The 24,828-nt window shown below is 35.1% G+C and overlaps 2 protein-coding genes and 1 long non-coding RNA gene across 4 annotated transcripts; 1 reads left to right on the top strand and 2 right to left on the bottom strand.

The window, feature by feature from the left end:
• Positions 1–12,086: 12,086 nt before the first annotated feature.
• Positions 12,087–12,701, bottom strand: LOC115957476. Its single transcript, XR_004084365.1, has 2 exons — positions 12,378–12,701; positions 12,087–12,181 (listed from the first exon to the last, which is right to left on the bottom strand). It is a non-coding gene; the product is annotated as an uncharacterized LOC115957476 (long non-coding RNA).
• A 3,165-nt stretch (positions 12,702–15,866) lies between these two features.
• On the bottom strand, positions 15,867–19,703 carry LOC115977233 (40S ribosomal protein S12-like). The gene is made up of 5 exons (XM_031098969.1): positions 19,534–19,703; positions 18,594–18,634; positions 17,242–17,539; positions 16,724–16,789; positions 15,867–16,139 (listed from the first exon to the last, which is right to left on the bottom strand). The coding sequence occupies exons 2-5, from the start codon at positions 18,599–18,601 to the stop codon at positions 16,080–16,082; spliced, it is 432 nt and encodes a 143-aa protein (XP_030954829.1). The 5' UTR covers positions 18,602–18,634; positions 19,534–19,703; the 3' UTR covers positions 15,867–16,079.
• A 139-nt stretch (positions 19,704–19,842) lies between these two features.
• On the top strand, positions 19,843–21,968 carry LOC115977232 (replication termination factor 2). Of its 2 annotated transcripts, none has more exons than XM_031098968.1 (2): positions 19,843–19,953; positions 20,391–21,968. In XM_031098968.1, the coding sequence occupies exon 2, from the start codon at positions 20,594–20,596 to the stop codon at positions 21,722–21,724; it is 1,131 nt and encodes a 376-aa protein (XP_030954828.1). In that variant the 5' UTR covers positions 19,843–19,953; positions 20,391–20,593; the 3' UTR covers positions 21,725–21,968. The 2 variants fall into 2 exon arrangements, with proteins under 2 accessions (XP_030954828.1, XP_030954827.1); XM_031098967.1 differs by having other exon boundaries at positions 19,843–19,983.
• The last annotated feature ends 2,860 nt before the right edge of the window (positions 21,969–24,828 follow it).

The raw sequence follows: 24,828 nt of genomic DNA, 5'->3' as shown, positions 1-24,828 counted from the left end.
TGCTCTTAATGATATTCCAGGCAGAAAAATGCCTTAACACAGATTCCTACTAGTTTAAACTTACAAATATTATCAAGCATAACAAGGTTAATCTTCAATAAATTAAACTCTAGGAACTAACCGGGGTAACCGCTGAGTGCTGCGCGATGCATGCTAGAGCGATGTCCGAGAACGATAAACTCTAAATAATTCGTTCGAGAGAGTAGCCGAATAGCGAGGGACTTTGGTTGTACTTTTGGATAATATATTGCACCGTACCGCATCAACCCCTTTGATACTGAGGATCCGAGGGTAGACCGAGGAATTTGTGCAGTCAAGGTATTAACCCATCTGTTAACGAGGAGTTCTCTTCGGATGGATTTTGAGGTTTATGTGCCATAGTTTTTTATTTTTTTAAATAGTTGGTTCCTCATCCAAGTAGTTGGTTTCCCTATGGGCTTGAGTCCGAGGACTATGCAATGCCTTGGTTCTGTCCAAAACCTAGTTTTCCTCATCCAAGTAATTGGTTTCCCCATAGGCTTGAGTCCGAGGACTATGCAATGCCTTGGTTCTGTCCAAAACCTAGTTTTCCTCATCCAAGTAGTTGGTTTCCCCATAGGCTTGAGTCCGAGGACTATGCAATGCCCTGGTTCTATCCAAAACCTAGTTTTCCTCATCCAAGTAGTTGGTTTCCCCATAGGCTTGAGTCCGAGGACTATGCAATGCCTTGGTTCTGTCCAAAACCTAGTTTTCCTCATCCAAGTAGTTGGTTTCCCCATAGGCTTGAGTCCGAGGACTATGCAATGCCCTGGTTCTGTCCAAAACCTAGTTTTCCTCATCCAAGTAGTTGGTTTCCCCATAGGCTTGAGTCCGTGGACCATGCAATGCCCTAGTTCTGTCCAAAACCTAGTTTTCCTCATCCAAGTAGTTGGTTTCCCCATAGGCTTGAGTCCGTGGACCATGCAATGCCTTAGTTCTGTCTAAAACCTAGTTTTCCACATCCAGGTAGTTGGTTTTCCCATAGGCTTGAGTCCGAGGACCATGCAATGCCTTGGTTCTGTCTAAAACCTAGTTTTCCACATCCAGGTAGTTGGTTTTCCCATAGGCTTGAGTCCGTGGACCATGCAATGCCTTGGTTCTGTCCAAAACCTAGTTTTCCACATCCAGGTAGTTGGTTTTCCCATAGGCTTGAGTCCGAGGACCATGCAATGCCTTGGTTCTGTCTAAAACCTAGTTTTCCACATCCAGGTAGTTGGTTTTCCCATAGGCTTGAGTCCGTGGACTATGCAATGCCTTGGTTTTGTCCAAAACCTAGTTTTCTTTGGCACTGGAACTTGGTTTTACGGGAGTTAGCTCCTCGGCCAAGCCCCTAGAATTATTCACGCGATTAACGCTGACAAACGTAGCCCCTAATCAAGAAGCATAGCCCCTAACGGAACTTTATGCTGAAACTCTATAACCAATTGTTAGAAATAAAAAAGGAACTATTTCGACCTACCGCCTATGCCAACACACAAGCCCTTCCCCACAGACGGCGCCAATTGTAAGGACACGATTCGTGGCGGACCGTAATAGTGTTGGGTTCGCACGTGAAGAGGCCCTAGCAATATCATTTGTAGAGCGTGGGTTTGGAAGGCTAGGCCTTGATCGACAGGCGGTGGGTTTTTCGTGGTGTTCATACAAGGCTGAGTTTTCCTTCACCCCTGGAGTCTTTCTCCTAGAGGTGGGCTGGGAGGCTCTGGTTTTTGGCCATTTTTCCCAGCCTCTCCTTTAGGTTACTGATTTTTCCTTTTATACTCGCCTGTGTTCACTGTCCTTCGTCCACGTATAGGGTCAACATTTCCAAGGCTGATATTTGTCCCATCAGCCTATACTCAAAGTCGTTGGGGGTGGTTGTAAAAGCCAAAGAATGCGGCTCTGTTAGGTTCAGAGCATTGAATGGCAGTAAGGGCAGCTTTCCCTTGATATTTTAGATCTTTTTTCCAAGTTTTAGTCCTATACCGTTTTTACCCTTCTTTCTGGGGGTACTTTGGGTCTGCCGAGGACTGAACTGCCCTCGGCGGTATCTAAAGGATATTTTGTCGAGTTTGGGCCATAGCCCTCCTCGGCTTGGGCCTTTGGGTTCTCCTCGGGTAGATGGGCCTGGCCCATAAATCATTTGGGCCCCACAGTATGCAATAACTCACTTGAATGAATATTTATAATATGGTCCCACATTTGACTCCAAAATTAAGAAATAAAACTCTTTCTAAAAATAAATATTTTTTTTAACTCTTTAAAAAGTCTTATAAGAATATTATTAGGTAAAAATGTAAATTGTCCATTTAAAAAAAAAAAATTTATGTTCATTAATTCTAAACTCTTTGGTTTTTGTACACAATAACTCACTTGGATGGATATTTATGATGTGGTTACACATTTGACTCCATAATTAAGAAATAAAATTTCTCTCTAAAAATAAATAATTTAGGACACATGACGCAAAATTGGATTCAGTTGTAGAATCTAATTGGATTTTCTCTAAGTTTTACCTATTAATATATATGTGTGTGTGTGTGTGTGAAGAATTAATTTTGTTCAATGTTTCTTTAATATATATCTTATGAATTATAATTATAGGTTTTTTTAATCAAAAGAAGGATCTTACAATACTTATACCGATCCTACGATCTGATCCCCGAATCCTCTCACCAATCTCATGTAGGATCTTGATCCTAGTAACCTTGGGAGTGCCATCTCATATATTTATAAATAAAAAATAAAAAATAAAATAAAAAGTGGTGGTGTAGCTTTGACTTGTGAGAATGACTTAGGAGCAAGGTTTAGAGCTTCATCTTATGAGAGAGGTAAAGACTAAGCGCTAATGACTAATTAGCTAGCTTATTTTTCCCAATTCAGTTAGGTACAACCTTTTAAAATCTCTCCTTTTTTTTTTTCTTAGTTAAAATTTATCAAAACCAAATGCATCTCATTGTTCAAGACAAGTTACTCACATAGAAATTAAGAATAATTAAAGAGAGAAAAAGAGAATAACATACTCACCTCAAGTCTAGAAATACAATTTACCTGATGAGCAAAATTCTAATGTTATGTGTAGCATGACCTTTTCAATGGTTGCTCCAAACCAGTTTAAAGAAAATTTCCAGCAACCCATTACATTGCGATAGATAATGTACTTTTCAGTGTCATGATCTATTCCATGCATGGTGCCTCCAAATGGGTATCTCTCTCTTTTTCTTTTTCTTTTTTCTTTTTTCAAGTTGGTTAGCATATGGATGGCATTTTCCGCACACAAATGGAGAGAAAGAACGGTTTGGATCGGTAACGACAAACAATGTGAATTAGCTTTATTAAAAGTGTTTCATGACTCTATCTCGAGTCATTTAAGTGCATCATAATTATACTATAATGGCTACTGAATTAAATACTAAATAGATGATGTTAGTTCTTTTTAAAATAAAATGATACGTGTTGTTCACTCTTTAAACTATTTGTATCTAAAATTTAATAGAAGTTCGACTTACTTTTGAAAAAAAAAATATAGAAGTACGACATTCATCCTTCAAAATTAAAAAAATTATAGTTTCGTCTCTATATATTTAAAAGCAATTTCATCCTTTTATCAATCTAGTATTAAATTATTAATAATGTAATTGTACACATCACAGATGGAGTTTCTGCGGGACAGGTTAAAAAAAATGAGGTAACTTTGAAATAATTTATTTTAACAACAATGAAAAAAAATTACCATTTAATTTTTTTTTTTTTTTTAATGAAGTTGTAACATTTTTAATTAGACAAAGTTTAGCTACAAATGAGCTAATCACTTATTCTTATTCTAAATTTCTAATCATGGTTACATATTTGAAAATTTAATTATTGGATTGCATGTTCTTTATATTATTAACACGCATGTCAAATTTTGTGTCAATCAGATGTTATTTACTATTTGGTTTATAAACTTATTTTTTATGCATAAGTTTAATTACAAAATTTTGAAAGTTAAACATTTGATTGATAACATTATAAACACCCAACATTCCAGTTTTTATTTTTACATACAACCCAATCAAATAATATAAACTACACAATCAAATAATATAAAAAAAAATTGTTTCCCTCTCTTCTCTTCCATCTCTCTTTCTCTTTGTCTCTCTCTCTCCAATAATATATTTTTTTTATGTTTACAACCCATGAATACTAGGTTGTATATTTGAGAACTCACTATTCATGGTTGCTAAAAAAAATGGCAATACATACCCGGATAAAGGGGAAATTTGAGGTGTTGATTGATAAAATAGCAACTGAAGGGTTTTTACACCCTCAATATTAATGCTTACAAACAAAATTGAAAATTTAAGATAAGACTTGTTAATTCCTGAAAACTCATGAAAATCTAATTGTTTGCTTGAAAATTTTTAAAATTCTCAATAATTATACAATATCCAAATGAACGCGCCAATTCTAATGAAACAAAGAGAATTTTATGTAAGAAATGTCAATGTTAGAAATATATATATATATATATATATATATTAATGATTAATGGCATTTTTATCATTTAAAAGCATATCTATAACGGTCAAAATGTCAAATTATTAAATTCGTTGTTAGCTAAATAATATGAATATATAGTAAGTTCTAGTTAGCTCAATTGATAAAATTTCTATTATCAAATAAGAGATTTGATCATCGCCTACACCTAAACACTAATTGGTGTTTTGATTTGATGGTAAAGAATTATCATCATGAGTGAACAATATAAGTAAAAACTCTTTAAAAAGAATATGAATATATAAAAAATTATTAAAATTATATTTATGTTAGTTGAGGGTTACGCATTCTTCAGAGCTTATAAAATTCATAGAAATTTATATTGATCTTCGGTTGAGAGTTGCACACTCGTGTACGTATAAACATAAAAAGTGTAACTACTACACAAATTCAAATTCTTGTCTTTTTTATTATTTTCCTTTGTTGGGGGAGTCTAAACTTGCTTCTATTCTTTTCGTTTTCTTTTTCTTTTTTATTTTTTTGAAAGGACTCACCGAACATTCTCTTTGCACAACCAAAAAAATGTCCACTTGTATTATTTCAGTTGGGAGACATCAAAGCAATTCCAATTTTTATTTAAAATAAATAAAAACAAAGCTGCACATACATAACCTTTTTTTTTTTTTTTTTTTTTGGTGTGAGGAGAGTTTCACAACCTATGACGTTCACTCCTGATAATTGCTTTTTATCATCAAATCAAGATATCAATTAGTTTTTTATGTAGACAAGAATCGAATTACAGATCTCTTATTCGACCACAAAAGATTTTACCAATTAAACTAACTGAAATCACGCATGTAACCAAAAATTTGAACATACAAACTATGGTCGACCATATCTTGTATCTTGTTATCATTATATCATAGAGTCTAGTATGGGCATCTCATTTTCAGCTATATAGTCCCAGAATTGTTATCCTTATATATCACTTCTTATAAAATGGTGTGCCTCAATCCCCCTCCCCTAGTTAAAACCTACTTCAATTCCTTTTTTTTTTTTAATAAATAAATTTAAGATGAGAATAAGATAAATAGTTGACCAAAAAAATGTGAATAAAAATTATTTGTGGGGACTTATTTAGAACATGAAGAAAAAAAAAATCCTACCTGGGTTTCCCCTTCTGTTGTTTCTTTTCTCTTCTTTAATTGTAGTTTCCGCCATTATTCATTGTGACTCTGTAAGGGAATATTCTCACATTTCATTGGAATCTCCCTTATAGTACTCCTACTTGTAATTAAGATGGTTGACTTTTAAGTATATTCCCTAAAATATGCATGCCTTAATAATCAAATAATAATAATACTAGTAATTATCTATTTTCAATAAGCTACGCACGGATTAAAAGAAGCACGTGTCAGATAGGACAAGGATCGAAATTTCACATGGTCTCAACCAACCACTAGTGTCCCACCACCCAGAACGGAGTAGCTAAACCTGAAAGCATGAATGGGTCGCTAGCAGAGCGGTGGTTGAGAGGTACCGGGCTTGATTGGTGCAGGTTAAGTGTTGAAACAAAGCCTTGGGAACCACAAATTCTTAGTCTGCAGTTCGGGTGGTTAAGGTTCCATCTTCCATCATCATCTTCCCATGCATGGACCACAAATAATTTCTCTCTAGCCAAAATGACCTGCCTGCCTGTATTCATTCGTGGATCACATCCATCGTCTCATAATGATAAAGCTCATGAGCTACCCCATGAATGTGGACTTCTTTTGTTTGGTAATCAAAGGCTACAATTTAATTAGAGATCTAGTCTCAAGTATGACCATTATTTCTCATGGTAGTTCAAGTGCAATACACACCATAAATGTCTTTTAGAAATCAATAAAGAGACATCATAAATTTCATTTGTTAGGAAGCTCAGCCTTAGAGTGGCTAACTGATGTATCCCTCTCTTTGGTAAGCAATAAAAACTTATTCAGTTAGTCAAAAACAATAAAGGGGTATTCAAGGAAAATTATTAGATACTTATGTAATATAATGATGTAATACTTCCTTTTTTTTCATTCATAGTAAATTCTACCATAAATTCATCTAGTTGGATGAGTACAACATTAATGGCCATCCAATATTTGTGTACGATGTCAACTGCATTTATGTTGAGCAATAACTCAATTGTAACTAATAGCTGAGCAACGGCCATATATAAGAGCGTTACAAATGCCTTAATGAGTCTTCAATAGCCATTAGCAGATTACAATGGAGTATGACCATTACTTCTCATTATAGTTCAAGTGCAATACACACCATCAATGTCTTTTAGAAATCAATAAAGAGACATCATAAATTTCATTTGTAATTAGGAAGCTCAGCCTAGAGTGGCTAGCTGATGATCCTTTGTATCCCTCTCTTTGGTTAGCAATAAAAGCTTATTCAGTTAGTCAAAAACAATAAAGGGACATTCAAGAAAAATTATTGGGTACTTACGTAGGATGAGTACAACATTAATGGCCATCTAATATTTGTGTACGATTAGCAGCTGTTTGTTTAGCAGCTGTTTGTTTGGAAGATACCATTTCTTGTATTTCTTCGTTTTGATTTAATGCATTGCAGTTTACCCAAATATATATATATATATATATATATATATATATCTGTGTACGATGTTAACTGCATTTATGTTTAGCAATAACTCAATTGTAACTAACGGTTGAGCAACGGCCATAAGAGCGTTACAAATGCCTTAATGAGCCTTCAATAGCCATTAGCAAATTACAAGGGAGTGATAACGCCAGAAAGCCAAGGGTTGTCAGCATTTATAATTTTATATGGAGCAAGCCTATAAAAGGCTAGAATCAACAAGAGGAAAAGGTACACAATCTCAGCAAAAATACATAACTGAGATTTCCTAAGAAAGATTATCTAACTTAAAGCATCAGAGGGTCCTTGACAGGGCACCACCCCAATGTTACTTATTATCCATTTCTTTGTTCTTGGCAGGAAACATAACTCTTCCATTCAGTCCGAACGAGGAACATACTGACAACACAATTCGTGCATCATCAGGATCCACCTAGGGCCAGCTCAACCTATTAGGCGACTTAGGCAATCGCTTAAGGCCCTCAAGTGAAGGAACACCCCAAATTTTAGCCAATAAAACCCTAAATATTAGTCAATAAATAAAAATAAAATTTTATCATAGAAAAAACAAAACAAAAAAATTAAATGTTAAAATTATTATAAATTTTACTACATAAAATATAAAAACTAATATAATAATGAATGAGATCTATAAACCAACATAAATGCACAAACTGACGCACATTTACAATTTAGCCTCTATAGTAATTATTTGATAGCACTACACCTATTAGCTCTTAGCCATACTTGGTGTTGGGAAATTTAGACCCCAATTGATAGAATTAACAAGTTTTAAATCCAAGTTGTTAATTAAATTTATTATCAATAAAACTTGTTAAAACAAACAAACATCAATATTATATCAAAATCATGCAGTGGAAAAATAAATAAGACAAGATAAATGTACAAACTGACGCACGTTTACAATTTAGCCTCTATAGTAATTATTTGATAGCACTACATCTATTAGCTCTTAGCCATACTTGGTGTTGGGAAATTTAGACCCTGATTGATAGAATTAACAAGTTTTAAATCCAAATTGTTAATTAGATTTATTATCAATAAAACTTGTTAAAACAAACAAACATCAATATCATGTCAAAATCATGCAGCGGAAAAATAAATAAGACAAGATATGATGACCCAGGAAAACCAATGAAACAAACTAATTTCACAGTAAAAACCCTGGGAGGAAACCTTCCCGAAAAGCAATCCCTTATAGAAAAGAGAAGTTTTAGATCTAGTACAAAACATTTGTCCCTAGACTCTACAATCCTCGTAGATGAACTCATAGCAGAAACCTTGTACCACTTCAGAACCTCTGAACTTTTCAATATATGAACGCCACCCTTTGATGCACGAATCCCAGTATGTAACTAACCAATTGCGCGGATCCTAGTACGTGACTTAAATCATCAACTAGAAGAAGATGTTGGCTGCAAAATTCTTCACTTCATTAACAATGAAGATCAAGAAGCACTTGGTTACAAAACCTTACAGTGCACATACACAGCAACTTCTTCAAGAGAAAGAGATGAACTAGGGTAAGAACTTCGTCTCCGGTCACAATTTGCTTGAACAGAGTTTGCTCAATACTTGTGCAACTTGTGAACTGTTTGACGACCCTTAAAACAATTCTTTTATATGTCTAGGGTTAGGAGAAAAGAAGACCCAAAAACACATTCACGGATTCTAAGAAAATCATATCAAAATTTTGAAATTCTTAAACCTTGACAGATAGGAGATGTTGAGCAGCTGTCGAGAAGGTGTCAAGCACACGGGCTGAACAGCTTCCTTAAACCTCGACACATGCTAGCTATCGAGCTTTAGTAACTCTGCACTTTCAGCTTGCTTTCTTGGATAGACTTGAAGGCTTCAACACTTCATCTTGAAACATGGTTTCTTGAAGTATTTAAAAACATCTTAAATCTATCGAAATACAAGTATAGTGCGTTTTGTCAAAGGATAAGCCAATTACATAAAATTATGACATATGTTCTTAACATGTGAAACACATATGTCCTAACACTTGGGTTGATGTGATATCACATTGACCCAGTTTTGTTAGTTTGTTTTAACAGTTTTCCTTTCTTAGTTTGTATGTAATATAACCTACCTTACCCTCATTTAAAAGTTATTGTGACTTTTGAGTAGAGTTGTGGCGTGCTTTTATGTTAGAACCATTTTCTCTCTCCCTTGTATGTGTATTGTGGGGCCAAAGAAATTGTGGCCCTGGCCCAGGCCCAGTTTATCTTAGGGTCCACGGCCCAAGCCGAGGAGAGCCATTGCCGAGGACGACCTCCTGCTCGGCACTCCACTAAATGCCCAAAGAAAGGAGCAAACCGAGTGTAAGGGCAGGGCAAGGAAAAAGCCGCCAGCACAGTAACACGGAATTCTGCGTCTGACAAGCCCATACTCAAACCCATGCCCATGCGCTTTTCCAGCAACCCCCGACCACTCTAGGTATGGGTCGACTGGACAAGCCTGCACCCCAAAAGTAAAATTGACACGTGGACGCAAAAAAGGAAATGGATCACCAGTATAAAAGGAGAAGAAAACAAAGCAAGAAGGGAGGAGGGGGGGTCTCACAACCCATGCTAATGGAGGGTTTAGCTAGTGAAGCCAAGCCCGTCCATACAGAAATTCCCGTAGGAACTGCGACTAAATCGTTAACCTATGCCCAAGGTCATACCTTTCAAGCCCACTCTCTACAAATCATATTGTCGGGACCTTTTGCATGCGAGCCTAACGTCGTTCATGGGTCGTTAAAAACCGTGTCCCTACATGTATGTTTATTTCTCAAAAAAAAAAAAAAATTCCTTTCTTATTTTTATGTTAATATTAACCCAATTCTTTTATTTTAAATAGTTTATTTTGTATTTTTTATATATTTTTTCATAAGTTATTCTACTTTTTTTAAATAATAAATATTTTAATCAAATCTAACTATTTGTATAATAGTTAATATAATGAAAATATGAATCTGGAATTTTGTTTGGTATCAATATTAATTTATTGAGTTATGTGATAAATAAACTTTTTAGATATATGGATTTAGTAAAGTTGCAATCATGCTTTTGATAAGTCAGGTTCTATTATTATATACTTTAAATTTTATTTTAATTAAATCATAATTTTTTATTATAAATCGTGCTTTATTTAGTCATATATATTTTTTAATTATGAATGCCTACTAGAAAATATCCATCTAGATATAAAGAACTATATATTTTTTTTAAATTACAAATGCCTACTAGAAAATGTCCATCTGGATATAAAAAAGAGAGAGATAAAATTGAAAAATAAATTAAATCTCAAAAATGAACTATGGATAAATTTGTTACTAGCATTAAAGAAAACACACAAAAAAAAAAATACAAAAAAAAATTAATATTACTTAATTAATATTTAAATATAAGATGAGAAGTCAAAAGACCCCACTTAAAGTTTTCGCCTTAGGCCCCAAAATTGGTCAAGCTGGCTCTGGATCCACCATGAATGTGAGAGAATAAAACTCTACATCATCATATTCCAGAAGTAGATAATAATTACCCAACATCGAAATAATTAGTGACAAATAAAGGAGACAATCTTAAAAGACGAAATCGAAAATAAAATTGATTTAAAAAACTTTTATTAATATAAATAATAAAATAAATAAGCTAAAAAATTAATTATCACGCAAAATAAAACGTAAATATAAAGTGCAATTTATATTTCATGCTTTGTGTCAATTAAAATATATTAATAAAATAATTACTATATATTTATGAACTAGATAACTTTGAAAAGTAATCCATATATAAGAGATTTTTTTATGATACGACATATATAAGAGATTTGAATAAATAGTTTGATTACTTAAGAGTAAATTGAGGAAAAAAAATCAAAATCCAAGCATCAAAAAGTTGGCATTATATCTTAAAAAAATTTTAAAATTCTATATATGCATTAATTTATTTCAACAATTTGTACAATGTCCCATCTTTCTTATGTATATACCCTAAGTTTCGAAATTTTATTTCCACTTATTAAAAATCCATGTATATAGCTTTCTTTATAATTGGCAGTACATCCATGCCTCATAGAACTTCGTTAAAAAAATAACAAAATGGTGTTGTGGTATTGTAAAATGGATTTTTTTTTTTTGATTAAAAAAAGAAAAAAGAAAAAAGAAAAAAAAGATGAGATAGCCTTCTTGATAATTGGCAGTACACCCATGATAATAGTGCCATATAGCACTTTGTTCAAAAAATAATAGTAAAAGGATGTACACTACAAAAGTACAAATGGGAGAAGGTGAGTTTTTCGAGTGAGTAAAAAAAAAAAAAAAAGCTGATTTCTAGTCCGCCTGTGGACTTATTTTCTTGTTTGGAGGCTGATAGCAGTGGTTTGTATTGCAACAGGTCCTGTTTTGAACCTGGGGCTGCTTTCTAGTTTTAAATGAAATCTCCTTTTTACCAAAAAAAAAAAAAAAAAGTTTTTCGAGTGAGTCGGTGACATACAAAAGCTTTTATAATTTTATTTGGGAGGATGACCCCTTTGCATATGGTAATTGGTGAATGGTGACCACTTTCATTCACATGGCTCCTCCAACCGAGAAATTATTGGTTCCTCCGGAGGACCACATCAGTGGTCCTCCAAGCTCCTACCAACCAATAAGAAAGTGTCACATGGCCATTTTTTCTGATTCAACTCCACATCAGCACTTACCCATTACCTTATCTCAGTCGGAAACCCAAAATCAAAATCAAAATACAGTCCTCCACATCTAATATGCCAATACTACTGCAAAAAAAACCAAAGGCAACAACAAATCGGTAGAGATTCATCTTTGTATTTAATGGCACGTTTTTTTAGCACATTCCAAATTCACAAGCAAGTTTTTCTTTCTTTTCTTTTGTACTATTATACTACAAAAATAATTGAAATTCAAATCCATTCACAAATAAAGTTTTTTTTTTTTTTAGAGAATCCACCACAACAGAGAGAGACGCTTCTCCGAATGAACTAAAGTAAATTTCCTTATCCAGAATCCTCACCAAAACGAACTTGAAGACGCCAAATCCTTTAGGAAACAAGAAAAAAAATGTAGAGAAAACAGGAGAGAGAAACTTTAATCGATATGCATCCAAAACCACTTAAAATCTTTTCAAAAAAAGAAACTCAGTTCTACTTTTTCACTTGCTTTGCTGTAATATTTTCTCGGTAACCAAACGGAGAGCAAGAGTTAAAAAGACGTAGAGATTGGAAATGGGAAGTACCTTCTGAGAAAGCCATGGTCGAGGAGAGAAATCTGGAGGCAACGACGGTGACTTGGATCATGCATGGAGAGAGTGGAGTCACGAAGGACTCACTGGAGAACCCATGGTTTCTGGCAATGGTGGATCGGAATCCCAGAAATCACAATAAACAACAACAATAAAAAATTTCCACAAAGAGAAAAAAGAAAAGAAAAGGAAAGAGTGAGTTGAGAGTGACTATCAGAAGAAGAAGGAAGAAGAAGTGAGAGCTTGAGGTAGAACAAGTCTTTGATTTTGGGTTTCCGGCTGTGGGTAAGTGTGGAGCTGAGTTTTAACCTTGGTTTGGTTTTGTTAACAAGAGTTAAGGTAATGGGTAAGTGCTGATGTGGAGCTGAATCAGAAAAATGGCCACGTGACATTTTTCTATTGGCTGGCAGGAATCGGAGGACCACATCAGTGGTCCTCCTTGAGGAACCAATAATTTCTCCCTCCAACCATGGAGAGGACTCTACTAGCCTTTCACCAACCAATTTAAGTTGCACTTTCTCTATTATGAAATTGTACAATTGTACCTACTCGCAAGACTACCCACATGTGAAGTTAATAATGGGAAATCCAAGATACTTGACCATATTGAAAGTGGCATTGATATTCAATTAAAGAACAAATGAGATCTCTCATGTCTTCCCTCCTGTTGATCTGCACTCTGACTAGATGGCAGAGTGTTGATTTGAACATTCTCATTATTGTTTTCTCATGGAATTTTTCTAGAGCCTTCCTAGGATTAGAAATAAGATCTAATCATATGAAAGGCTTAATTCACGACCTTCCCTGAGGTCATAGAACTCCTAGAATTATTTATTTATTTATTTTAAAAATAGGAAAATTGAGAAGAAGAGACTTTTTGACCGAGGAAGTCAATACCATACCAGTATACTAACGGTATATACTAAACTAGTCATTGAACTAGTATTGATACTCCTCATAAATGTACTGGATAAAATATTGGGTTATATTGAAGATTTGTCGAGTGTATTGGTTGATATTGATGTTTCAACATGTACAATAAAAAAATAATGATATATATATATATATATATATATATAACATGTTATTTAGGCTAAAATACATTGACTTATTTTACATAGGCTAATATTTGAGGCTGTAAACTATGTGAATTTTAAATTAAATATTTATAAACATGCAAATAAATAAATAAATAAATATAAACATATATATATATATATATATAAGTATATAAATAGCGGTAATCCCGTAATTGCACCGATATCAGTCGATAACAAAATAGCATCTGGTATAAAATTGGCTCCCTTGCCTTTGACACCTACTATTACTTTGCTGAAATTATATCACAATACCATTCAAGACACCACCCAAAGATCCCAAACCCAAACCACGAACGAAAAACAAAAAACAACTCATTCACTTCCTCCAAAAACCCCCTTTCCCATCATAAAAAAAGAAAAAAAGAAAAAATCTTAGAAACCACGGCATCATTAAAACTGCATTTCATCTCTCATTTGTCTACAATCTAGCATCCTAGTCTTCAGTGGGGAGAATTGATAGAGTCAAATCGAACTTGAGCTTTACTTGAGCAGGGAGGTGCTTAACTTGATAGACGGGGTAAACACAGCATGTATATGGAATTGTCTGCCAGGCTAACTTCCAATGAATTGGCTGAAGTAGGGAGATCACTGTTAATCAGGGAGGTGCTTTACTTAAGCTTTACTAAACAAATCCTTCATTCACTAATAGCTATGACTAGCTTTGTGTTTATGTGAATTTGGTAGTAGCTAATAAGAAAATTTTGCTGCCCTTATTCCCAAGGCCAGATAAATGTTGTTGTACATCAAATCGTAATGGAAGCTTCTCGGTCGAGTCAAGTTGCCCTATTGGTCGGAGCAAAGCCTCCAGTTCTAATCAAGCTGCTAAATCAATGTGGACTGAATTGTTGAGAACGCACATGCATGAGAGAGACAAAATGATGCTTTGGCGTATTAGAATTGATTTGATTCCAACATCTTGAATATGGAACACTAGGAATGTCCCTTGTGTTGAGTTGAGGAAGAATCGAATGGGCATTTATTACAATGATGCATATTTGCCTTGGGGATATTAAGATAGATGCCATTCAAGTGGACTCTCCTTTACATCTAGTTAAAACTTTGGTCGTCTTTCCGAATCCCCCAGGATCAGCTTACTATGTTTGCAGCAATCGGGTGTGATTTTTTTAGGAGTCTTAAGGAATTAAGTAGTTCCTTCGCACAAGGATATCTCTAAATACTGTTGATTTGTTTGAAGAACATTTGAAGACCTGTAGTAGAAAGTCGAGGAAGTAAGAATTTCAAGTCTCTGGGAGAAAAATCTGCATCTTTGGTTATACGCCTGCTTGGGATTACGAAGCAAATAAATTGAAAGCCTCATATCAACATATCAACACCTCCAATGCTGGTGCAGCTGAGGCTCTTGCAATCCACTGGGCTTTTGGGATTCGCCCCAAATGTTTGGGGGTAAAAGTGTTGGATTCCTAAAACCAGATTGGCATAAGTCAACATTTTCTTTTATATGTTACGCTCTGTGTTGTCTGTGTACATAATTTTTACAATAGATACACGCATTTTGCTATTGTTCGATATAAATACAAGTAAACATATGAGTGGCAGTATGTGGTTTAAATCCGCAGGGACAAAAAGGGAACAAGGAAGGAATCCCTAGGAATAGTTGAAAATTTCTACTGATGATCTTTAATTGCATGTTGTTGGATTAAATGTGTCTTTTATAGTATCAACAGCCAAAATACATCTTTTACCAAGTCCTTTTCTAGAAAATATTATTAAACTCCCTAATTTCTTTGGACCCACTCAATGCTAAAACTTTTGGAGAAAACCAACCTCACTATAATGTAAAATGTCAACCACAGAACAAAGCAAGTTAAATGTGGAATCCATTTAAGGCATCTCAGACAAGTAAAATTGATGATTAAATGGGTTACCCATGTTATGCACGAAAAACAAACTTTTATGAAAGTTTAGGGACGAAAATGATATTTTACCCTTTTCTTTTATATGTTATGCTGTTTGTGTACATAATTTTTACAATAGATACACACATTTTGCTATTGTTCGATATAAATACAAGTAAACATATAAGTGGCAGTATGTGGTTTATATCCGCAAGGACAGAAAGGGAACAAGGGATCCCTAGCCCTAGGAATGGTTGAAAATTTCTACTGATGATTTTAATTGCATGTTCTTGGATTAAATGTAGCTTTTATAGCCTCAACAGCCAAAATACATCTTTTACCTGGTCCTTTTCTACAAAATATTACTAAACTCCCTAATTTCTTTGGACCCACTCAATGCTAAAACTTTTGGAGAAAACCCACCTCACTATAATGTAAAATGTCAACCACAGAACAAAGCAAGTCAAATGTGGAATCCATTTAAGGCATCTCAGACAAGTAAAATTGGTGATTAAACGGGTTACCCATGTTATGAACACAATACTAATAATTGGAAAAGATAATAAATTACTTGTGACATGAATTTGACATACAAACTGCATTACTCAAAAGAAAAATGATATACCTTGTCATTGAGGTTTATCAAGTATCAAAATCCATTAATAAAGAAAAGCTCAGTGCTACCTAAGGAACAATCTCTCAATGCAAAATGGGCCTCACTCTCCAATATTTTGCTTAACTTAATGGGACTTAACATATTCCTGAACAATATTGTAACCCACCGACTCCTCTCCATAGTCCTGTAAAACAGTCGAATAAATAGGTTAGGTCAAAAGAATAAAGAAAGAATTATTGCATAGAAGAGTGAAGTAGTCAAAGAGAAGTTATTTAGTTTACTGAAAAAATAAATAAATTACACCACCATTCCTTGAGGTTTATTGGAATGGCACCCCCCCCACCCCCTTCTTCTTTAGGTTTGTATAAATGCAAGAGTTAAGTCAAACATTCCATTATTAAAAAAGATTCTTACGGTTTGTGGATACATGAGACTCCCCTCCCTTAAGGTTTGTGGATACATGACACTCCCCCCTTAAGTATGTATAATTTAATAGGAAACTTCTTTAAAAATGGTTTGTTTTGTTAGTGAAAACTTAACTGTTGCATTTAGACAAACCTCGAGAGGGGGAGTATCATTTCATGAAATGTTGGGGGTGGTGGGGTGTCACTTCATGAAACCTTAAGGGTGGTTGGTATAATTTACCCTAGTTTATTTATGGAAACCCCTTATTCCCACCCCCCACCCACTCCCAAAAAAATAAAAATAAAAATAAAAACAGAAGAGAACCAATCAAGAGATAATATTATTCCATGGATGTGTCTTTACCTTCACTACAACACAGGAGCAACCCACAACCTTTCTAGCTTTTCCTTCAGAATCAATTTTACACAACTGCATCCATAGATGAAACAGAACAATTAAGCTAAAAGATGATATCAGTTTTCAATGGACATATTAGCCAAAAAAAATATGAATACCAAAAGAACACAAGGCAGGCTTCCATTAAATTAATAGAATCGACCATGAGTAAGTACATGGCAAATGGCAGACCAATTCACTTATAAATTATGTTCAGATTATTTGCACACAAAAAAAACGCATGAATACTAAAGATACAGCCATGAAATGGTAGACAAATTAGATGAAAAAAAATATTCAAATAAAAACCATTGTCTATTTATTTAGGTGTCTAAAGCACTCATTTATTTTCCAAAATCTCACATATAACAACAGAATACAACAATTAAGAGAGAAAGAGAGATAAATTCACCACATAATTGCAAGTGAAATCATTCTAAGTAACTGAAATTAACTAACTAGTTAAACAAGTAAATTTCACTTACACCAGCCCACTCGCCAAGTGTTTTAGCACTAGGCACTGTCATTAATTTAACATCATGATCAGCACAAAGGCCCTTGACCAATTTAACATAATCTGGCTGGTTGCAGTCCTCAGCTATCACACAGAGTTGTGCAGCATGCTTTTCAATCACCTTGGCACCTTCATGGAGTCCTCGTGCAAGCCCACCATGAGCAAGTGACTTCCTCAGCACAAGCTGCAAGGCAGTCATGATGTCCATGGCTTCACCCAGAGGTGCTTCAGTGGTCTCAATTGCAACAGGTGCAACAGGTGCTTCTTCTCTGTATTAGCCATAAAAGGAAAAAGGTGGTAAAGATGTCCAACACAAAGAGAGGAGGTTCACGTTTAGAATTAAGCATTGATCACTGAAGGACATAACCAAGAACAAACTGGTAAAAAAACACATATTACAGAATAAAAGGAGCAATTATGTAACATGGTCCTTAAGGGACCAAGGACTTCAATCCAAAGTCTCGAGTTTTTGCTCAAATCATACATTAAATACAAACATTGTGGTCAAGGAATGTAAACATTTTATTACAGCTTCAGAAGTTTTCTCAATATCAATAAAACTATATGTTAAATGCCAATAAGCTCTGGTTCAAAAGACAGTTCCTCCTCTCACTCACAAGAACGGGTGGAGGGTGAGGTCATAGATTCAAAACCCATTAAACATGCAAGTATCTTATCAATCAGAAAAAAATATATTTCGTCTAAAATCAAGATTGAAAGAAACATAAGTAGTGTGCAGAAGTACGACATCCATATTTATCACTCATGAGTCAGAGAAGTTGAGCTTTCATTGACTCTAGCTACAACAAACTCTTCTAGCAAACTAGGACTTAACCTAATCTACCACATGAAAAGCACTAATCCATATGGCCAAAAACACAGCCCGCAATGCTTGCTAAAAATAGCTATAACCCACTTAAACATATTTTCAGCGTTCACCACTATCAGAATTAGTTTACATTAAGCACAAATGCTAATGCAGCACCAAAATAATGGCATTTTTTTAAAGTATTATGCTAGAACAGAACACAAAAGACACTACTACACGTTCCCAGTATTTTAGCAATATCATATCTCCTCATTTCCAAACATAATAAGAGGGGCCAAAATCAACCAGCAATCCAACTAGCCATGTATGAAATAGGAGAAACCACTATAGCCAAATTGGGATCTCTGGCTCAACAAATTGTATGGTACTTAAATTGCAGTAAAAAAATGACAAGAGCAGGCCCAAGTAAGCTTATTGGCCCCCCACCCCTTTATTTTCTTTTGTTTGCAAGTATTAAGAAGACAGAAAACAAGTGGAACGACATATATACGTACCCTGACATTTCTGGTTGACGATCAGATTACAAGTCACTTTCCTGGTTCCAAAAGAGAAATAAAAATGTCAACAAGATTGTAAAAGATTAAAAGAAAGTGTAAATTTAATTCAAAAGGCGATCGTTAGTTTAACATTCAAGTCCAACTCAAATTTTCCTCAGTCATCATATTAATGGACACATGCAACTTTATTTCACGGGTTCTTAAAAACACATCAGAACAGTGGATATCTATATTTGGAGAAAAAATCCAAATAACTAATAAGAGTATCATCAATCAACAACCTCAAACTTGATGGAGATAGATCTAATCAATTGCATTGAATCAACTTCTAAAAAAACAAGAAAAATCACATCAAAAACCTTGACTACAATTTCATAATATTACGCACACCCGCTAAACATTTCCACACCCTTGTCTAAATTCATGATAGTGTCTGTAATTCTGAAGTACTGTTTATCAATTTTGAAATAAGAAATCGACATTTTTTTTTCTCAGAAAACAACTAAAAGCATTTCATTTTTAGCTCAAATCTTCTGTACTGCTCTTAGTCCACCTGAAGAATCACATCCAGAGTATTAAAAATTCAAGGCAACAAACAAAGCAAAGCCCAACATTTTCAATTATCATTCCTAGATTTAGAAAATAGTCTGTCTAGTTAATTAAAATTTAGCATAAAACAATATTATATATCATCTGAAAAAATAATCTGATGGGCACATAGTATTTTGGTTTCTGGGGAAAACTAATGATTCACATAACCTAAAAGAGAAGTAATTGGCTAAGGAAAGTTGTACTAAGGACCCAGATTATAATAAGCTAAAGGGTTTCAAAAAAAAAAATCGTTTCTTATGGTTTCCTACAATGAATCTCGGAAACCAAGTAGAATATTCAAATTCAAAAACCGAACCCATAATTTTAGAAAGGGGACATGACTGACCTTGAAGATTGTGGTGGTGTAGATCTAGGAGCTGCTTGCACTGATAATCTGCTCGCGGAGAAGAGATTTGTTGACTGGGAGGCGTTTTTATATGTCAACGATGACTTACGTACATCAAACCCTAAAACCCTAGCTAAATTCCGTTTTTACTAAAATACCCTTCTTCTCTCTTCTACAAGCCGCGCAGCCGAGTCCGGCTCCCCTCCCAATTTTTTATCTAGTGAGTGACACGTGGCAAATAACACATCCAAAAGTTAAAAACCACCCACGTTAACTATGATTTTCTCTCAATTTTTTTGGTATTTCTTTCTCTTGTTCTTTCCTCTAAAGTTTTTGCCCCTATCTCTCTAACATCGTCACACTCGGCTGAGAATCAAAGGCGCCAAGATCATTACTTTCTGGAAAAAAAAAAAAAAAGAGGTAAAAGCCAAGGAAGCTCTATTGTGCATGGTGGGTGTGCAGATTATTTATTGTCCTCTGTTTGTATGTAAAGCCATTTTCATTCTGCTTGTAAAACCATCATCTCTTCTATCTCCATTCTTGTTTTAAATTTCTTTAATTTTGTTTTATCATTTTTTTTTCTTATTTACTGGATATTGCTTGTTGATTTGGGCTATTGAAGACCCAACACGTTATCACCGAATGGCTAAATCTATTCAACGTCAAATTTTCTCAAGTTCAGTTGTTTATTGAGATTGAAAATAAAGCAAACTTGGGTTTTGTCAAAAAAAAAAAATTCTTGGGTTTTCTCTTAGCATTCAGAATTCACGTTTACTCAAGTTCTGATCTTGATGCATCAAGAGAAAACCCATAGTTGACTTGGGTGGGTTTGAACCTTTGATTGTGTCATTTGCCAGGTGTCACTCATCTAGACAAGAAGGGAGGGGAGCTGGACCCGTATATAATAGCTTCGGCTGCGCGGCTAACCGAACTTCTTTCACACCCAGTTCGTCACCGACCCTGCGATCACAAATCAGAAAATCCAATTCTGCCAAATTCCCAAACCCTAACAAATCCAATTCCCCTCCAAATCTTCAAACCCTAATCTCCCATCTATACAATGACTCTCCAAATCTTCATCCAATCCCTTGATCCCCAAATCCCCACAAAAACCCTAACCCTAACCCCAACCCCAAATCAAACCCTATACAACCTCAAGCTCTCTCTCCTCTCAACCCAATCCCTCTCTTCCTTCTACTTCACCCTCAATGGCAAAACCCTCCCTGACTCAACCCCTCTCCAAGTTCCCCAAATTGCCCCTCTCTCCACCCTTATTTTACACCCCAGACTCCCCGGCGGAGGCGGCGATGGTGGTGCGACTGGGGCCGAGTCCCGCGACTGCTATCTCCACATGTACGACGAAAAGAAACCTGATAAGGCTGACCCGAATGAGCAGAGGCTCTCCAAGTGGTCCAATTGTGCTCTCTCCAATGAGCCCTTGAGGGAGCCTTGTGTTATCGATAAGCTCGGTAATGTGTTCAACAAGGAAGCTTTGGTTGAGGCTTTGTTGGGGAAGAAGTTGCCCAAGGCATTTGGGCATATCAAAGGGTTGAAGGATATGATTACGGTTAAGCTGTCGATGATTCCCGGGGCAGAATTAGATGAGAATGTGCATGATGGGACGCGGTTTGAATGCCCAATTACGGGTCTTGCGTTTAATGGGAAGTATAAGTTTTTGGCTTTGAGGAATTGTGGGCATGTTTTGAGTGCCAAGGCTTTGAAGGAGGTTAAGTCCTCGGCGTGCCTTGTGTGCCATGAGGAGTTTAAGGAATCAGATAAGCTTGTGATCAATGGGAGTGAAGAGGAGGTGGCGGTGTTGAGGGAGAGGATGGAGGAGGAGAAGGCGAAGACAAGGGAGAAAAAGACAAAGAAGGTGAAGAATGGGGAGATGGGTTTGAATGGAGAAGAGGGTATTGGATTGGAGGCTTCACGGGTGAGTGGTAAGAAGCATGGGATCGATGTGAAGGCTGTGGAGAAGGTTTCGGGTAAAGTGGAGGGAAATGGGAAGGTTGTGAATGGTGAGGTTGGTGTTAAGGGAGTTGGTAATGGCGCAGTGAAGCGGTTTAAGGCAGTGGATTTGGCACCGGCTAATGCTACGAAGGAAGTGTATGCTTCGATATTTACATCGTCAAGGAAGTCGAATTTTAAGGAAACGTATTCATGTAGATCACTGCCGCTTGGTAGGAACTGATTGGTTGTATGGAGTATGATGGTGTCTTCCTTTTTATGGTAACTTTGGGTTTTTTTTTTTTTTTTTTTTTTTTTTTTTTTTTTTTTTATTAATGTTCTATTGTAATCTGGATGAAGAACTTCATCATTTGTAGAAAACGTGGATTTCTTAAGTTTGTTATATCCTTGTATTCATGTCTTATTGGTTTGCTGTTCAATCAGTCTTATTTGATGTACAATGATACTTTTGATCAATTGTTTCATAATATTGTTCAATGACCTTTGCATTAGCAGATTACTCCTTATGAGGTTTGAGTGATTGGTCGAATCTCTGGTTTGAATTTAATTTCAATCGGCTTAGTTGACAAAGTAACGGGGTACAGTTCACATCAAAATATCTATATTTACATGCCCAGCATAAGCCATGGGCATGTAAATATATTAGGGAAAATTTTTTGTTATTATCTTGAAATATTATAAGAGTAATATTTTACTCATCTTTTACGTTTATGATAATATTTCATCTTCAATTATAAGGTCCATTGAAGCCATATTATATTACTGAATTGATTTTTAAATTAGCTGTATTTTATCAGTTTATTATATATGTATGTTGATTAGATGAATTTGGCTGGCCCTTTCTCACTGTTGTGCCTGATGGTGGTAGAAAGTCAGGCAAGTCTCTTGGATCTTGAAGATTCCATATTGTAGCCTTTAACTAGTCTTATTGAGGTACTTCTGTTCTGGCCTTCGGAGGATTGTATGCCCTCTCTTAGCACCGTGCTTTGGACCAATTTCTTATTGTATATCAGAAGAGCCTATTATTCCACTTCTTCTTCACTGCCTAGTCAATGATTTTTCGTGGATGGCATCACAGAAGTTTGGTCAAGATACATCAAGGGCAGTAGTTGCTGAAATTAATGGAATATGGATATCATCTTAAGTTTCTCTGGACCATTTTTTTGATACAAAAGACATGATACAGGGGAAAGATTCCATAGAAGCTGATGCAAAAGATTTGGGTTTAAAAATAAAAAATGGTTTGATGATGATTTTTTTAATTTTTTTAAAAAGTTATTTTCTTCTTTCAATGGATTGAGTAGGACTGTGATGAAGGTTGCTGCCTAATGCCTGGGCTTTATCTTCTTTAAGGAAGATACAACTTGTGAATCATTGCTGGTCCAGTAATGTGTTTTATTAGTGGCAAAAGTGCAGGGTTTGTAATTCAGATCATCATCTTGGGTAAGCCAAGAAGAGGCATCTGCACAGAATGCTTAGAGGAAAATGAACATGTAGTAGGACAAGATAATGAGATAGGTTTATGTTACTGTTGATACAGATTAATTTGTCATTCTATGTCATAGGAGCCTATCATTTTGCAAGTTGGAAGTTAGCCACTAAAGAATAAAGATTTCTTAGGTCCTGATGAAGCATTTGTAACAATGATGATATTTTGTATTTTTCTTCTCTCTTTTTTCCTTGGTGGAGGTGCAGGCTTATCTATCAATTGTGTATATGTGTAGATGAATAAGTTATCAAGAATTGTAAGGATGAACCCATTCTTTAATATTTTGTTTTGCTTGAAATGTTTGTCTTTTTTAAATTTTTGAAAGCGGTTATTTTTTCTGTTTTCATATATATATATATATACACACACACACACAGGAGGGGGGAGGGGTATGCATATGTATATATACACAGGAGGGGGGAGTGGGGTGCATATTGCCCATCAATAACTCCTTGGATATTTTCTAATTTTTCTTGGTGTAATGGTAGAAAACTAGAATGCTGAAATGAAATTCGAGGCTAAGATATCAATTATGTTTGTGTTGTTTGCTAAAATTGCATTCAGAATTTGAGATATTGAACTTCCACTCTTTGTTCACATCACTTTGCAGTGTGGTATATTATGGAAAGGGTGCAATTCATCACTTCTTTTTTTAAGAGTTTTAGCTTTGTAATATCATTCTTCTCTAACGCAACAATATTCAGCAAGTGTTGAGCAACTTTTGGATAACTGGATGTTGAAAAGTTTGCATTTCAAGGTTTATTAGTCAGAAGAACACTACTGTACTAAAAGTCTAAAAGTTGTGTCCGCATTCATTGACTACAAATGAGAAGATAACCGAGTTGGTAGGCTGGAAAGCATGGAAAAAGCTTTTCTAAAACTCCATTCTTCGTTAGTTTGAAGGCCTGAAGAAACGAGCCCTAGATTTGTTGCTCTCTCAAAGATGATGGGGAGTCAAAATTTGAGTGATTATAAAAAAAAATCTACACGCTTCCATGTTATTTATAATCGAATTGATCACCGAATGCGTGAGATTTTCTGGAAATAGCTACTTGAACAGATTTCAATGCCTGAAATGTGAATCAAAAAGTATCATCCAGTACAAATTAAGACACTGAAATGGATTGGGTTAGCAGCAAATGTATCATCCCCAAGACCAACTCTCTCCATTTTTGGACCGGTAACTGATTCTTCGCCCCTACCATTCGGAGCAAAGCTACACAAAAACTAAAGCTTTAATGAATTTTACACCAAGCTATATGAGGGGCAGGATTTCTCCCTTAATGAACATATAATCCCCAGTTTTATCCCTACTTTTTAGGTGGAAAAGGATCGTGTTTATTAAACAGAAACAGAAGTGTAAGGAGAACAAAGCCTCTCAATTCAGTGGCGGCGCCACATAGAGGTCAGGGTGGTCCCAGGACCACCCTGACCTGAAAAAAAAAAAATTTTATATGTAATAATTAAACATTTTTTACTTATCTACCCTTAAAAAAAAAAAAAAAAATAGGAAAACCCTCAAAAAAATTAGGAATACTTTCAAAATTTTTTTATGCCAATAAAATTAAAGAAAGATGCTATGTTCACAACATTTTTACAATATGTTCATAACAAATCATAGATGGTTAGTTATTATTAGTTCAAATTTGAACCTAGCACTAAGATTATTTTTTTATGACAACAATAATAACCAGTAACAACCTACCACTTAGAATTTGTTGTAAAAATGTTGTGAAAATGTCATGGACATATCATTTCTCAAAATTAAATTTTGGTGGATTATTTGTTATATTTCGGCCGGTACCAGTTTTTAGAAGAAAAAAAGAAAAATCCCTAAA

This window comes from Quercus lobata, chromosome 2 (genome assembly GCF_001633185.2).
Source record: "Quercus lobata isolate SW786 chromosome 2, ValleyOak3.0 Primary Assembly, whole genome shotgun sequence".
NCBI classification, from domain to species: Eukaryota; Viridiplantae; Streptophyta; class Magnoliopsida; order Fagales; family Fagaceae; genus Quercus; species Quercus lobata.
The sequence above is the reverse complement of the archived record's forward strand: the minus strand, read 5'-3'. Positions and strand labels throughout refer to the sequence as shown.

Excerpts from the sequence above, each read along its gene's own strand:
- LOC115977232 (XM_031098968.1), top strand. The coding sequence starts at position 20,594 with ATGACTCTCCAAATCTTCATCCAATCCCTTGATCCCCAAATCCCCACA.
- LOC115977233 (XM_031098969.1), bottom strand. Across the intron at positions 16,790-17,241 it reads CACTTGGCGAGTGGGCTGGT|TTGTGTAAAATTGATTCTGA; the intron begins GTAAGTGAAATT and ends CTATGGATGCAG. Across the intron at positions 16,140-16,723 it reads GCTCCTGTGTTGTAGTGAAG|GACTATGGAGAGGAGTCGGT; the intron begins GTAAAGACACAT and ends ACTGTTTTACAG.